This window comes from Hyperoodon ampullatus, assembly GCF_949752795.1.
Source record: "Hyperoodon ampullatus genome assembly, chromosome: 9".
Classification (NCBI taxonomy): domain Eukaryota; kingdom Metazoa; phylum Chordata; class Mammalia; order Artiodactyla; family Ziphiidae; genus Hyperoodon; species Hyperoodon ampullatus.
In genome coordinates this window covers 97,477,910-97,493,672 of record NC_136922.1, presented here as the reverse complement: position 1 = coordinate 97,493,672, position 15,763 = coordinate 97,477,910, and the positions used below count along the sequence as shown (strand labels likewise).

At 39.9% G+C, this 15,763-nt stretch overlaps 1 protein-coding gene across 1 annotated transcript in view; it reads left to right on the top strand.

Moving 5' to 3' along the window:
- Positions 1–451: 451 nt before the first annotated feature.
- LOC307058428 (olfactory receptor 10AC1-like) overlaps positions 452–15,763 on the top strand; it is a gene marked incomplete at both ends in the record, with an annotated part of 28,379 nt that continues 13,067 nt past the window's right edge. Inside the window, 3 exons of the mRNA XM_079711870.1 lie at positions 452–587; positions 4,054–4,195; positions 4,510–4,651. Coding sequence (XP_079567996.1) covers positions 452–587; positions 4,054–4,195; positions 4,510–4,651 — 420 coding nt within the window. The remainder of the gene's footprint in view (positions 588–4,053; positions 4,196–4,509; positions 4,652–15,763) is intronic.

Sequence of the window (15,763 nt, the reverse complement as noted above, 5' to 3'; positions counted from 1 at the left end):
CTATTATCCCAATATTATACATGGGGAAACAGAGAAACAGAAAAGTCCATCATTTTCCCAAGAGCACACAGCTAATAAGAGGCCAAGTCAGGATTCAAAGTGTGTGATTCCAAAGCCTGTACGTGGAATCCTCACACACAATACTAGTCTAAAGCAACAGATGAAAAAACCAGGGCTTGGAGGATTTAAGTAACAGCCAAGGGCACACAGCCACACAGAGTGGGGTCAGCCTCAAACCCAGCCTTCTCCGAGCCCTGGGCCCGCCCCGCACTGCTCTGCCTCCATAATAGAGAATGCAGTAGACTAAGAAAAGCCACCACCCTTTGTCACAGGACTAATACAGTGACTGTGAATACACTAATTAATGGTGGAGAGGAGACGGAGAGTACAGAGGTATAAAGAACAGGGATTAACAGTAAAAATCTCCAGACCCTGGGATGTGGGTTGTTGAATGGATTATCCACCCTTTAGGAAACCTCCTCTCCCTTCTAACACGAGAACTGTGGCCCAAGGTAAAGGGCAGAATCTGAAGCCAGCCCGCTCCCTGCGAATCCTGACCCTGCTACTTACCAGCAGTGTGAACCTGGGCAAGTCACTTCACTGCTCTGGGCTTCAGTTTCCCCATCTGCAAAAGACTGATAAGCCTAGGGTTGTCTCTAAGGACCAAATGATTCAGTCAGTATGAGGAGAGCTTATACTGGAGGCTGGCACACAGTAAGTGCTGGAGAGTTCATTATTATTGTTGTATTTTTATTACTGAAGGACCCCTTTAAGTATTCTCTGCTCCAAACTCTGAGACCAATTCTGACTGTTGCCTGCCTTGCTCTTGCTAATGCTGTGCTCTTGGCATTCCAAGGGAGTGGGTGTCCTTATCTTCCACCCCAGGCCTGCTGCTTAGATTTCTTCCCTCATATAGCGCACCCAGGGGCTGGCCCCCACCTGCCCCAGATTCCCAATGCGTAGATCTCTAATAATTGCTAACAGAATTCCTTGTTACAAACTATTTGCCCACTCTTACCCTACGTTACCTCCCCCATACCAGTTCAGTTCCTCAGATCCTGGCACTTTGTGTGTGTGTGTGTGGCTGTGTTGGGTCTTTGTTGCTGCGCGCGGGCTTTCTCTAGTTGCGGCGCGGCGAGCGGGGACTACTCCTCACTGCCGTGTGCGGGATTCTCATTGCGGTGGCTTCTCTTGTTGCGGAGCACGGGCTCTAGGCACGGGGGCTTTAGTAGTTGTGGTGCATGGGCTTAGTTGCTCTGCGGCATGTGGGATCTTCCCGGACCAGGGCTCAAACCCGTGTCCCCTGCATTGGCAGGTGGATTCTTAACCACTGCGCCACCAGGGAAGCCCCTGGCACTTGTGTAGACATGAACTATAATGGTCTTTACTCACTGCCCACTTACTCTGGGACTGATCTCTGAATCTAGAGTTTACATTTTAGTTTGCTAACTCTCTCTAACACTCAAAGCAGTAACTAATATTGGTACCGCCCTTTACAGTTTATACTGTACAAACATTATCTAAGTCAACCTTCACAACAATCCTTCGAGACAGACATTTTTATTGTATATCTATCTATCACCTATCTATCATCTATCTATCGTCTATCTCTCTATCTATCGAGGTTCAGGAAAGGTAAATAATTTGTCCAAAGTTGCAAAGTGCCAGAGATAGAACTAGAAACCAGATTTTCTAACTCCAGACAGAGTCTATCCTTTCTGGGGTACCACACTGCCTATAAAATATGCATGGACTTTTACTACCACCAGGCTTCCATCACTCAAAATCCAGCCACAAAAATTTCCAAGCTTCCATGTCCTTCCCTGCCCTCCCTCTCCTGAACTTTACACCCACATCAGCAGCTGTTGTGCATCATCACCTGAATGGCCATGTGCAGCTCAGTGAGTCCTGTTCTGACCTCAGCATCCTTTCCAGCTCACTAGCTCTCTCTCTGCGTATGCCTCCATTTCTGTCAATGGTCACAAATTTTGCCTACACTCAAAAACTCTGAATAACACTTGACTTATCCCTTGCCCTCACCTTTCTCATTCAGTTATCTATTGAACCTGAAGGTTCTCCCGTATGTGAACCTTCTCTTTTATTCACACACCCACTGCTCAAATCCAGGCCCTCATGACTTCACCTTTCAACTATTACTGTAGTGTTCTCTTTGTCGCCATTTTCTCCCTTTTCATTCCATCTTAAAACCACACCAGGGCCTCCCTGGTGGCGCAGTGGTTGAGAGTCCGCCTGCCGATGCAGGGGATACGGGTTCGTGCCCCGGTTTGGGAGGATCCCATATGCCGCGGAGCGGCTGGGCCCGTGAGCCATGGCCGCTGAGCCTGCGCGTCCGGAGCCTGTGCTCCGCAACGGGAGAGACCACGGCAGTGAGAGGCCCGCGTACCGCAAAAAAAAAAAAAAAAAAAAAAAAAAAAAAAAAAAAAAAAAAAAAAAAAAAAAAAAAAAAAAAAAAAAAAAAAAACCACACCAGATTAATCCTGGTGACATGTCACTTCGTCTCCTGCAGAAAAACTTTCCATGACTCTTCATATCCTTTAAGATAAGATCAATTCCTTACCTTGGTGTTTCCCAGACCATGTGTTGAGAAACACGTGCTCTTTGGATAATAGACACTTCATTTTAAAAAAGGAAAGAAAGAAATGCTACCTACTATCATCTCTTCCCCATTTACATGAACATTAGCTAAGAGCCTGAATATGTGATCAAGACCGGAAACTTTTTTTAAATTGGCGTTTCAAAATGCACTTGAAAAGAACACTTTTTTCAATGAAAACTTAGGAACATCTGCTTGGCACTAATGTTCCACAAAACACAGTTTATGACATCTACCTCCTCAGGTCCACATCCTTTTCTGAACTTACCTTCCACTAGTACCCTCTACAAATCCCTCCTGGCCTTTAAACTGGCTCCTGACCAAGTAAGATCAAGCCCACCTTTGAGCTCAACACTACCCTTCTCTAACTACCTTAGGCCTGTTGAATGCTCAGCTCACTCGTCCCAGATTGTCCACATGGCCCTGGGCTTATGTGATTTATTCTTCTAAATGAAGATGATTCAAACATAGCATGAAATGTGATTTTTCTGAAGAGATCTCTAAGGTAAGTAAATTCACATGTTAGAAAAAAAAATCCTTTATTAAATTATATGTTCTGATTGCTGATTTATAGTTAGTTCACTATAATTACTGAGCACACCTATTTTTGTACTGCTATTTTGTACTGCTATTATTGGAGGCACTGTATGCAGTCCTGTGTTGTTAATTATGCTTTATATTCCTTCATATCTCTCCTGATAGTTTGGCTCATTTATCTCTAGTACTTATTTATCTCCCAGAGTTAGTTGCTCTATAACTTAGGTTGATTATAATGATGACTCTAACGTTGCTTATCAGACTAGCTCAGAGACTTTCAAATAACAAAATCCTTTTTACCCAAAATACAAATTTCAACTTTAAAGACTGCTTAAGAAAGGAATAACCTGCTTTAATTTAAGGAATAAGGTCTAGTCCTTAGTGGGGCCTCTTAAAGCCACAAAATTTAAAGGAGACAGAAGATACTAGTTCCAGAGTCCTTATTACATCCATTTGCAGAACCCGCTGGGCTTCTAGGCTACTACTCCTTCTTAAGACTCACCTGGTACTCAAATATCATAACTGAAGAGCTACATGAATAATTGTTCCAGAGCAGAAAATGCACGAGTGTGTGCAGGTGCTTAGATACAAAACAAATGAGTGCACTAAATTATCTGTGTGTGAAATAACAGGATGCTCTGGATTTGCTTTAAAACACTGCAGCAAAAGCAAATACCCAAAGGGTGTGGGGCAAAGATAGATTAAACAGGATTGGCAAAATGTTGATAACTGCTGAACTGGATAATACACACATGAAGGCTTATTGTACTATTCTATTTTTATGTATATATGAAACTTTCTACAATAAAAAGCTATAAAGTGTGTGGACGGCTGAGGTTTACTGGAGAGGAAGGATGATGATGGTCCGAGTGCCTTGCTTATTGTATCTGTACCTCTGCCAGGTTCTACTCTTTCCACTGCCAATCATCAGAGCAGCCCAGGTCTTCACCTTGCTCTCACGATCACCCAGTCTGCTGCTTCATGCTGTAATTACCCCCAGGCCTCTGAGCAAGGTCAAGCCAAGATTAACTTCACTAGGAGGAGGTAAGTAAATGGTGCCAGAACTCCTTCTCTTTATCCTTTTTTTTTTTTTTTTTTTGCTTTCCATCTGTTCTTCTGCCCACCAACCAACCTACTTCCCTGTCCCCTGCACGCCTGCAACCAACTGCTCCCTGCACACCTTCTGCGCTTCCTTTCTCCTGCTCCGTCAGTTTTTGTAAACCCTCTGACAAACTATGCCCAGACTTTCATAATATTTCACCTACAACTGCAGCTATCTCAGCTATCAATTGGCGCCAGGAATATGAACCTTCTGGCTTTCTCTACCTTCTTGTGTCCTCTTGGTTTCTCTGCAACAGTGTGAATAATGACTCTGCTGCTGCCTCAACCCTGACCTTCTGTGCATGCTCTGTTTCCAACATCCCTCAGGTGGTACCCTCATATGATGCTCACCATCTGGCCTTAAAGAGGCAAGGAGAGCCAGGAAATGTGCACAGAAAGGTATGCGAGAATCAAGAATCTGTCCTGTAATACAAACCAAAGAAGAGTTTTAAGGATACGGTGGTCAAAGGGGCAAATGCACTAGAAAAATCTATGAGACTAAGAATTTAGAAGAGGGTTTGGTAACTAGGAAATCATTACCAACCATGATTAGTTCAGAAATAATAGAGGTGGGTTCTAGGAACATAGAATTCAGGCAAGAAGAGGTGTTAAGATAGTGAAAACTGAAGGAGAAAAATATAATAGAATCTTATACAGAAATCAGTTCAAACTTGGGGATTTTCAAGTCGAGTTAGGCAGACCTGAGCATATTTGAAGTCTGAGAAAGGAGCCAGTGGAAAGAGAGAGACTAAAGAATCTACAGTCAGAAAACAAGAACACATGGTCTTGGGAGTGATAGGCAAGGATTGAGAATGAAATACATATTGAAGTGTTGGCCTTGGAGAGGAGGAACACATCTCTTTTTCTGAGATAAAAAGGATAAGAGGAAGGCTCACATTTTAAGGAGCTCAATTTTGAACAGCCTAAAGATTGTTCTTGAACGGTTTCAGTGTTCTCAGTAAAAATGTATTAAATTAAGTGAGACAACATACGCAAAATCCTTGGCACTAGGCTTAATGTATAATAATCGTTTGATGTATGGTGGCCCTAGGAGACTGAATAGCAGTAGATGGTAGGAGTGGTGGTAGGAAGAACAGCAGGACATATTTACTGAGCGTTTACTGTATTCCAGGAACTTTTCTAAGCTATTATATAGTGGGGATGGTGGAATTAGACAGAGCAATAGTGGCAATAATCAATAAGAAATATCTGTTTCAGAATAAAGTGAGCAGAAGTAAGCTTAAGAAAAATAGAAGAAGGCTGGTGGACAGGGAAACTGTGGAGATTTCATCAGCAAATGAGCAAACTATTATTAAGCATCTGTAGGAACCCACTTGAAGTTTAGCCAGGCACTGGTATTGGGAAAGGTTGGTAGGTGTCTGGTCAGAAAGTAGGCTAGTATAATGGGTGAAATTTCAGTAAGTAGGCAGTCATGCTACACAAGGGGGCAACTAGTTAAAAGGTTTAGTAGATGTTATCTTAGAGGAGTGTTGGTGATAGTCATGAAGTTTAAATCATCTCCTCACTACTAGTTAAGCAAAAAGGTGGAAATAGTCAAGGATGGGAAGTATGGTTAGTATATTACAACTTAAGTGCTGAAGTCACTGAAAATGCAGCAGAAGATGAATGGACAGGAAAATCAGGGACAAGGTTCGACAGTATTGCTTCATTAACGAACGAATTATGTGACTGCAAGGAGGTTGAAAATATGGCCCTCATCCCCACATTTTGAAGTCGTAATTATGAGAAATCATCAAAGATGGTAAAAGTAATCTTAGAAATTTGTAAACAATGGTGACAATAATTTCTGATATGAATTGGTGATACCACAGACCTCAAATGAGAAGACCGGGTAATAAGGGAAGGAACAATCATTATTTGATATTAATTAGCTATAACAATTATATCCTTTCCCATTCCCACTCATTTCAGGGGATAAAGGGAAAAAGTAAGCCTCAGGGAGTGACGCAAAATGATAACTTGGCTGTAATCACTTTGCGGCACAATTACATTATCAGTCATGCAAGGTTCTTCTTTTCTTATTCTATTCAGGTACTCACTCATATGTTTAATTAAGATACCTGGCATTATGCTACATTTCTTTTTCTTACTGTTTTTACTCATCATTATATTTTGAGATTTATTAAGGTAGACATACTTAATTCTAGTTCATTACTTCTAACCCCCTGCATGGTATTCCATTTTTTGCATATGGCACATTTTCCTACCTATTTCTCTACTATTGGGCACTCATGTTATTTCCGGCTCTTTGTTGGTTCAAACAATGCTGCAGTAAACTTCTGAGAATTTATTTTTCCTGTCTCTCCAGAAGAGTAATTGTGGGATATATTCTCAGGAGTGAAACTGCACAGACATAGACTATTAACATGATGCAATTTCACTAATATTAAGTTGTTCTCCATAAAAACTGCATTAATTATACCTCCATTCACAGTGCAGGGGGGTTCCTATTTCTCCACAACCTCACCAGCACCTTATGTTATCTGGCATTCTAATTTTTGCCAATTTGATTATTATAAAATGGTCTTCTCATTTATTCTTGGTTGATTTTTGTTTTTGCTTGCTTGTTTCATTTAAATAGTTTGTTTAGCATCTTGTAAGTGTCAGGTGTGATATTCAATGTATTAAACCACCTGGCTGAGGTTGGGGTGTAGCCTCAAACTCACATTTGGTAAATATGTTATTTCACAAACTAAGGGATAAAAATAATTCAAAAGTTATCACATGTATTTATTACTAAACTTCAAAAAAACAGGGAAAAAAACTTCAACAAGTTATGTTTTCCACCAAGTTGCAACCAGTTACCATGAAAGGTCCTTGGCTCAGAGCTGTCTAGTAAGAATGTGGAATCAATGAAGATAAACATGTGAGCTGCTGTCCTCACGTGAACCCAGCTTCCTTATTCTCCATGTCTAGTGTTGGCATCATACCTGCTCTGATTAGTAACTTTTATACAAATCCTTTGAGAAATAGGACAATTTTGCTTTTGTTTCTTGACAACAGATATCTGGATCCTGAGAAGCTAATGTGAAGACATAAAATGAAGGCCAAGGAGAGGAGCTTCAAGATGGTGGAAGGGTAAGACGTGGAGATCACCTTCCTCCCCACAGATACATCAGAAATACATCTACATGTGGAACAACTCCTACAGAACACCTACTGAACGCTGGCAGAAGACCTCAGACCTCCCAAAAGGCAAGAAGCTCCCCACGTACCTGGGTAGGGCAAAAGAAAAAAGAAAACACAGAGACAAAGAATACGGATGGGACCTGCAACTCGGGGAGGAAGCTGCGAAGGAGGAAAGGTTTCCACACACTAGGAAGCCCCTTCGCGGGCGGAGACTGCGGGGGGCGGAGTGGGGAAGCTTCGAAGCCCTGGAGGAGAGCGCAGCCACAGGGGTGTGGAGGGCAGAGTGAACAGATTCCCGCACAGAGGATCGGTGCCGACCAGCACTCACCAGCCCGAGAGGCTTGTCTGCTCACCCGCCGGGGCGGGAGGGGCTGGAAGCTGGGGCTCGGGCTTCGGTCGGAGAGCAGGGAGAGGACTGGGGTTGGCGGCGTGAACACAGCCTGAAGTGGCTAGTGCGCCATGGTTAGCGGGGAGGAAGGCTGGGAAAAAGTCTGGAGCTGCCGAAGAGGCAAGAGGCTCTTTCTTCCCTCTTTGTTTCCTGGTGCGCGAGGAGAGGGGATTAAGAGCGCCGCTTAAACGAGCACCAGAGACGGGCGTGAGCTGCGGCTATCAGCGCGGACCCCAGAAACGGGCATGAGACGCTAAGGCTGCTGCTGCCGCCACCAAGAAGCCTGTGTGCGAGCACAGGTCACTCTCCACACCTCCCCTCCTGGGAGCCTGTGCAGCCCGCCACTGCCAGGGTCCCGTGATCCAGGGACAACTTACCCAGAAGAACGCATGGCGCGCCTCAAGCTGGTGCAATGTCACACTGGCCTCTGCCGCCGCAGGCACGCCCCGCATCCGTACCCCTCCCTCCCCGCGGTCTGAGTGAGCCAGAGCCCCCGAAGCAGCTGCTCCTTTAACCCCGTCCTGTCTGAGCCAGGAACAGACACCCTCAGGCGACCTACACGCAGAGGCGGGTCCAAATCCAAAGCTGAGACCCGGGAGCTGTGCGAACAAAGAAGAGAAAGGGAAATCTCTCCCAGCAGCCTCAGGAGCAGCGGATTAAATCTCCACAGTTAACATGATGTATCTGATGCAGTTAACCCTGCATCTGTGGAATACCTGAATAGACTACGAACCATCCCAAATTGAGGAGGTGGACTTTGGGAGCAACGATATATATATTTTTCCCTTTTTCTCTTTTTATGAGTGTGTATGCATATGCTTCTTTGTGTGATTTTGTCTGTATAGTTTGCTTTTACCATTTGCCCTAGGGCTCTGTCTGTCCATTTTGTTTGTTTGTTTTTTTAGTATAGTTTTCAGCGCTTGTTATCATTGGTGGATTTCTTTTTTGGTTTGGTTGTTCTCTTTCTATCTTTCTTCTGTAAATACTTAAAAAATTTTTTCTTAATAATTATTTTTTGTTTTTTATTTTAATAACTTTTATTTTATTTTATCTTTTTTTTCTTTCTTTTTTTCTCCCTTTTATTCTGAGCCATGTGGATGACAGGCTCTTGGTGCTCCAGCCAGGCATCAGGGCTGTGCCTCTGAGGTGGGAGAGCGAAGTTCAGGACATTGGTCCACCACAGACCTCCATCTCCACATAATATCAAACGGCGAAAATATCCCAGAGATCTCCATCTCAACGCCAAGACCTAGCTCCACTCAACGACAGCAAGCTACAGTGCAGGACACCCTATGCCAAAACAACTGGCAAGACAGGAACACAACCCCACCCATTAGCAGAGAGGCTGCCTAAAATCATAATAAAGTCACAGACACACCAAAACACACACCAGACGTGGACCTGCCCACCAGAAAGACAAGATCCAACCTCATCCACCAGAACACAGGCACTAGTCCCCTCCACCAGGAAGCCTACACAACCCACTGAACCAACCTTAGCCACTGGGGGCAAACATTAAAAACAATGGGAACTACGAACCTGCAGCCAGCGAAAAGGAGACCCCAAACACACTAAGTTAAGCAAAATGAGAAGACAAAGAAACACACAGCAGATGAAGGAGCAAGGTAAAAACCCACCAGACCTAACGAATGAACAGGAAATAGGCAGTCTACCCGGAAAATAATTCAGAATAATGATAGTAAAGATATCCAAAATCTTGGAAATAGAATGGAGAAAATAAAAGAAACGTTTAACAAGGACCTAGAAAACTAAAGAGCAAACAATGATGAACAACACAATAAATGAAATTTAAAATCTCTATAAGGGATCAAGAGCAGAATAACTGAGGCAGAAGAACGGATAAGTAACCTGGAAGATAAAATAGTGGAAATAACTACTGCAGAGCACAATAAAGAAAAGAGAATGAAAAGAATTGAGGACAGTCTCAGAGACCTCAGGGACAATATTAAATGCACCAACATTCGAATTATAGGGCTCCCAGAAGAAGAAGAGAAGAAGAAAGGGACTGAGAAAATATTTGAAGAGATTATAGTTGAAAACTTCCCTAATATGGGAAAGGAAATAGTTAATCAAGTCCAGGAAGCACAGAGAGTCCCATACAGGATAAATCCAAGGAGAAACACGCCAAGACACATATTAATCAAACTGTCAAAAATTAAACACAAAGAAAACATATTAAAAGCAGCAAGTGAAAAACAACAAATAACACACAAGGGAATCCCCATAAGGTTAACAACTGATCTTTCAGCAGAAACTCTGCAAGCCGGAAGGGAGTGGCAGGTCATATTTAAAGTGATGAAGGAGAAAAACCTACAACCAAGATTACTCTACCCAGCAAGGATCTCATTCAGATTTGATGGAGAAATTAAAACGTTTACAGACAAGCAAAAGCTAAGAGAATTCAGCACAACCAAACGAGTTTACAACAAATACTAAAAGAACTTATCTAGGCAAGAAACACAAGAGAAGGAAAAGACCTACAATAACAAACCCAAAAAAATTAAGAAAATGGTAATAGGAACATAAACATCGATAATTACCTTAAATGTAAATGGATTAAATGCTCCAACCAAAAGACATAGACTGCCTGAATAGATACAAAACAAGACCCGTATATATGCTGTCTACAAGAGACCCACTTCAGACCGAGGGACACATACAGACTGAAAGTGAGGGGATGGAAAAAGATATTCCATGCAAATGGAAATCAAAGGAAAGCTGGAGTAGCAATTCTCACATCAGACAAAATAGACTTTAAAACAAAGACTATTACAAGAGACAAAGAAGGACACTATATAATGATCAAGGGATCAATCCAAGAAGAAGATATAACAATTGTAAATATTTATGCACCCAACATAGGAGCACCTCAATAAATAAGGCAAATACTATCAGCCATAAATGGGGAAATCAACAGTAACACAATCATAGTAGGGGACTTTAACACCCCACTTTCACCAATGGACAGATCAACCAAAATGAAAATAAATAAGGAAACACAAGCTTTAAATGATACATTAAACAAGATGGACTTAATTGATATTTATAGGACATTCTATCCAAAAACAACACAATACACTTTATTCTCAAGTGCTCATGGAACATTCTCCAGGATAGATCATATCTTGGGTCACAAATCAAGCCTTGGTAAATTTAAGAAAATTGAAATTGTATCAAGTATCTTTTCCGACCACAACGCTATGAGAGTTTATATCAATTACAGGAAAAAATCTGTAAAACATACAAACACATGGAGGCTAAACAATACATCACTTAATAACCAAAAGATCACTGAAGAAATCAAAGAGGAAATAAAAAAATACCTAGAAACAAATGACAACGAAAACACAATGGCCCAAAACCTATGGGATGCAGCAAAAGCAGTACTAAGAGGGAAGTTTATAGCAATACAATCCTACCTTAGAAACAAGAAACATCTCAAACAACCTAACCTTACACCTAAAGCAATTAGAGAAAGAAAAACAAAAATAACCCAAAGTTAGCAGAAGGAAAGAAATCATAAAGATCAGATCAGAAATAAATGAAAAAGAAATGAAGGAAATGAGAGCAAAGATGAATAAAACTGAAAGCTTGTTGTTTGAGAAGATAAACAAAATTGATAAGCCATTAGCCAGAGTCATCAAGAAAAAAAGGGAGAAAACTCAAATCAATAGAATTAGAAATGAAAAAGGAGAAGGAAAAACTGACACTGCAGAAATACAAAGGATCATGAGAGATTACTAAAAGCAACTATATACCAATAAAATGGACAACCTGGAAGAAATGGACACATGCTTAGAAATGCAGAACCTTCCGAAACTGAACCAGGAAGAAATAGAAAATATGAACACACCAATCACAAGCACTGAAATTCAAACTGTGATTTAAAATCTCCCAACAAACAAAAGCCCAGGACCAGATGGCTTCACAGGCGAATTCTATCAAACATTTAGAGAAGAGCTAACACCTATCCTTCTCAAACTATTCCAAAATATAGCAGAGGGAGGAACACTCCAAAACTCATTCTACGAGACCACCATCACCCTGATACCAAAAAGAGACAAAGATGTCACAAAAAAAGAAAACTACAGACCAATATCACTGATGAATATAGATGCAAAAATCCTCAACAAAATACTAGCAAACAGAATCCAGCAGCACTTTAAAAGGATCATACACCATGATCAAGTGGGGTTTATCCCAGGAATACAAGGATTCTTCAATATATGCAAATCAATCAATGTGATACACCATATTAAAAAATTGAAGGAGAACAACCACATGATCATCTCAATAGACACAGAGAAAGCTTTTGACAAAATTCAACACACATTTATGATAAAAACCCTCCAGAAAGTAGGCATAGAGGGAACTTAGCTCAACATAATAAAGGCCATATATGACAAACCCACAGCCAACATCATTCTCAATGGTGAAAAACTGAAACCATTTCCACTAAGATCAGGAAAAACACAAGGTTGCCCGCTCTCACCACTATTATTCAACATAGTTTTGGAAGTTTTAGCCACAGCAATCAGAGAAGAAAAAGAAATAAAAGGAATCCAAATTGGAAAAGCAGAAGCAAAGTTGTCACTGTTTGCAGATGACATGATACTATACATAGAGAATCCTAAAGATGACACCAGGAAACTACTAGAGCTAATCAATGAATTTGGTAAAGTAGCAGGATACAAAGTTAATGCACAGAAATCTCTTGCATTCCTATACACTAATGATAAAAAATCTGAAAGTGAAATTAAGAAAATACTCCCATTTACCATTACAACAAAAAGAATAAAATATCTAGGAATAAACCTACCTAAGGAGACAAAAGACCTGTATGCAGAAAATTATAAGACACTGATGAAAGAAATTAAAGATGATACAAATAGATGGAGAGATATACCATATTCTTGGATTGGAAGAATCAACACTGTGAAAATGACTATACTACCCAAAGCAATCTACAGATTCAATGCAATCCCTATCAAACTACCAGTGGCATTTTTCACAGAACTAGAACAAAAAATTTCACAATTTGTATGGAAACACAAAAGACCCCGAATAGCCAAAGCAATCTTGAGAATGAAAAACGGAGCTGGAGGAATCAGGCTCCTGTACTTCAGACTATACTACAAAAGCTACAGTAATCAAGACAGTATGGTACTGGCACAAAAACAGAAATATGGAACAGGATAGAAAGCCCAGAGATAAACCCACGGACATATGGTCACCTTATCTCTGATAAAGGAGGCAGGAATACACATTGGAGAAAAGACAGCCTCTTCAATAAGTGGTGATGGGAAAACTGGACAGCTACATGGAAAAGAATGAAATCAGAACACTCCCTTAACACCATACACAAAAATAAAGTCAAAATTGATTAACGACCTAAATGTAATGCCAGACACTATCAAACTCTGAGAGGAAAACATAGGCAGAACACTCTATGACATAAATCACAGCAAGATCCTTTTGGACCCACCTCCTAGAGAAATGGAAATAAAAACAAAAATAAACAAAGGGGACCTAATGAAACTTAAAAGCTTTTGCACAGCAAAGGACACCATAAACAAGACCAAAAGACAACCCTCAGACTGGGAGAAAATATTTGCAAATGAAGCAACTGACAAAGGATTAATCTCCAAAATTTACAAGCAGCTCATGCAGCTCAATAGCAAAAAGACAACCCAATCCAAAAATTGGCCGAAGACCTAAACAGACATTTCTCCAAAGATATACAGATTGCCAACAAACACACAAAAGAATGCTCAACATCATTAATCATTAGAGAAATGCAAATCAAAACTACAATGAGATATCATCTCACACCGGTCAGAATGGCCATCATCAAAAAATCTAGAAACAATAAATGCTGGAGAGGGTGTGGAGAAAAGGGAACCGTTATACACTGTCGGTGGGAATGTAAATTGATACAGCCACGATGGAAATCAGTACAGACATTCCTTAAAAAACTAAAAATAGAACTACCATATGACCCAGCAGTCCCAGTACTGGGCATATACCCTGAGAAAACCATAATTCAAAAAGAGTCATGTACCACAATGTTCATTGCCGCTCTATTTACAATAGCCAGGACATGGAAGCAACCTAAGTGTCCATCGACAGATGAATGGATAAAGAAGATGTGGTACATATATACAATGGAATATTACTCAGCCATAAAAAGAAACGAAATTGAGTTATTTGTAGTGAGGTGGATGGACCTAGAGTCTGTCATACAGAGTGAAGTAAGTCAGAAAGAGAAAAACAAATACCATATGCTAACACATATATATGGAATCTAAAAAAAAAAAATCATGAAGAACCTAGGGGCAAGACAGGAATAAAGATGCTGACCTACTAGAGAATGGACTTGAGGACACGGGGAGGGGGAAAGGTAAGCTGGGAGAAAGTGAGAGAGTGGTAGTGTATATATGGACATATATACACTACCAAATATAAAATAGATAGCTAGTGGGAAGCAGTCGCATAGCACAGGAAGATCAGCTTGGTGCTTTGTGACCAGCTAGAAGGGTGGGAGGGAGGGTGACTCAAGAGGGAAGAGATACGGGGATATATGTATATGAACAACTGATTCACTTTGTTATAAAGCAGAAACTAACACACCATTGTAAAGCAATTATCCACCAATAAAAATGTTAAAAAAAAAAAAATGAAGGCCAAGTATCCAAGTCATAGCAGTGATGACGGAGGAAGAAAAAAGAGGGATTGCATGGCTATTTTAATGTTATTCTCTCTGGCTAAAAACAATGCTGACAATCTCTTCAATGACTTATTCATTCAAATTCCTCTCTTGAACAGCTTAATCACATCCTTTGTCCATTTTTCTTTTTTTTTTTTAAATTAATTAGTGATATTTCCTTAAATAACTCAACACATTTTTTATTATTGATGATACAAGTATCACTTCCTGGACTATTATTTCTACTTATGTTGGTTGTCCTTTGTTAACCAAAATAGTTATATTTAATGTACTCAAATCCATCAATTTTTTTTACCAAGTTCACCTGAATTTATGGGTCTGTTTCTGAGGTGTCAATCCTTTACCAAATGCCCATTTTTTTTCCTTATACAAATGTATATGAATGTGTTTTACTAATCGATGCTTTGCAGTATGTCAATATCTGGAGGGTTACTCATCCTCTTTCCTCTTTACTCTTTGAAAAAATGTTTAAAATTTTACATTTTTATTAGTTATTTTAGGGTCTTTATTTTTCTCTATGTATATTTAAACGAATATACTAATTTGCCTCATGTTTCCTATCATAATTATTATTGGAAATGCATTTAATATATCTCAAACTTGGAAAAGGTAGCATTTTTACAAGGAAAAAAGACATTTTTACCCATTCAAGAATATGGTTTCTACCTTTGTTTAGATTTCCTTTCTTGTCCTTTACTAGAGTCTTATATATTTTTCTTTACAAAGCTCTTGTGCATTTTGTTAATTCCTATATATTTTATAATGTGTTGCTACTGTAATGGTATCTTATTTTATATGATATTTTCTAATTGATTACTGCTGGTTTAGAAAAACTTTACTTTTATATGTAAATCTTATATTAGGAAATCTTGCTGAACTTTCGTATTGGTGTGACTCATTTGCCTATTAATTTTCTTGGATTTTAAATGTAATTGATCATATCATCAGCAAATAATTATATTCTCCTCCATATCAATTATTATTTTCATTCCTTTTGTATTGGCTAGAATTATAAGTACTGTGCTGTTAAGTATCATTTATACTTATCGTATGTATCTTGCTCCTGACTTTAGAAGTGCCTCAGATTCCATTAAATACATTCGTTGTAGAATTTTTATATGTAGTTTTTATTAGGTTATGAAGTTCCTCTCTAGTTCTAGCTTTCTAAGAATTCTCATCGTTTTTTTCAAGTATATTGAGATAACTCTGTTTTCCTTTAGTCAAC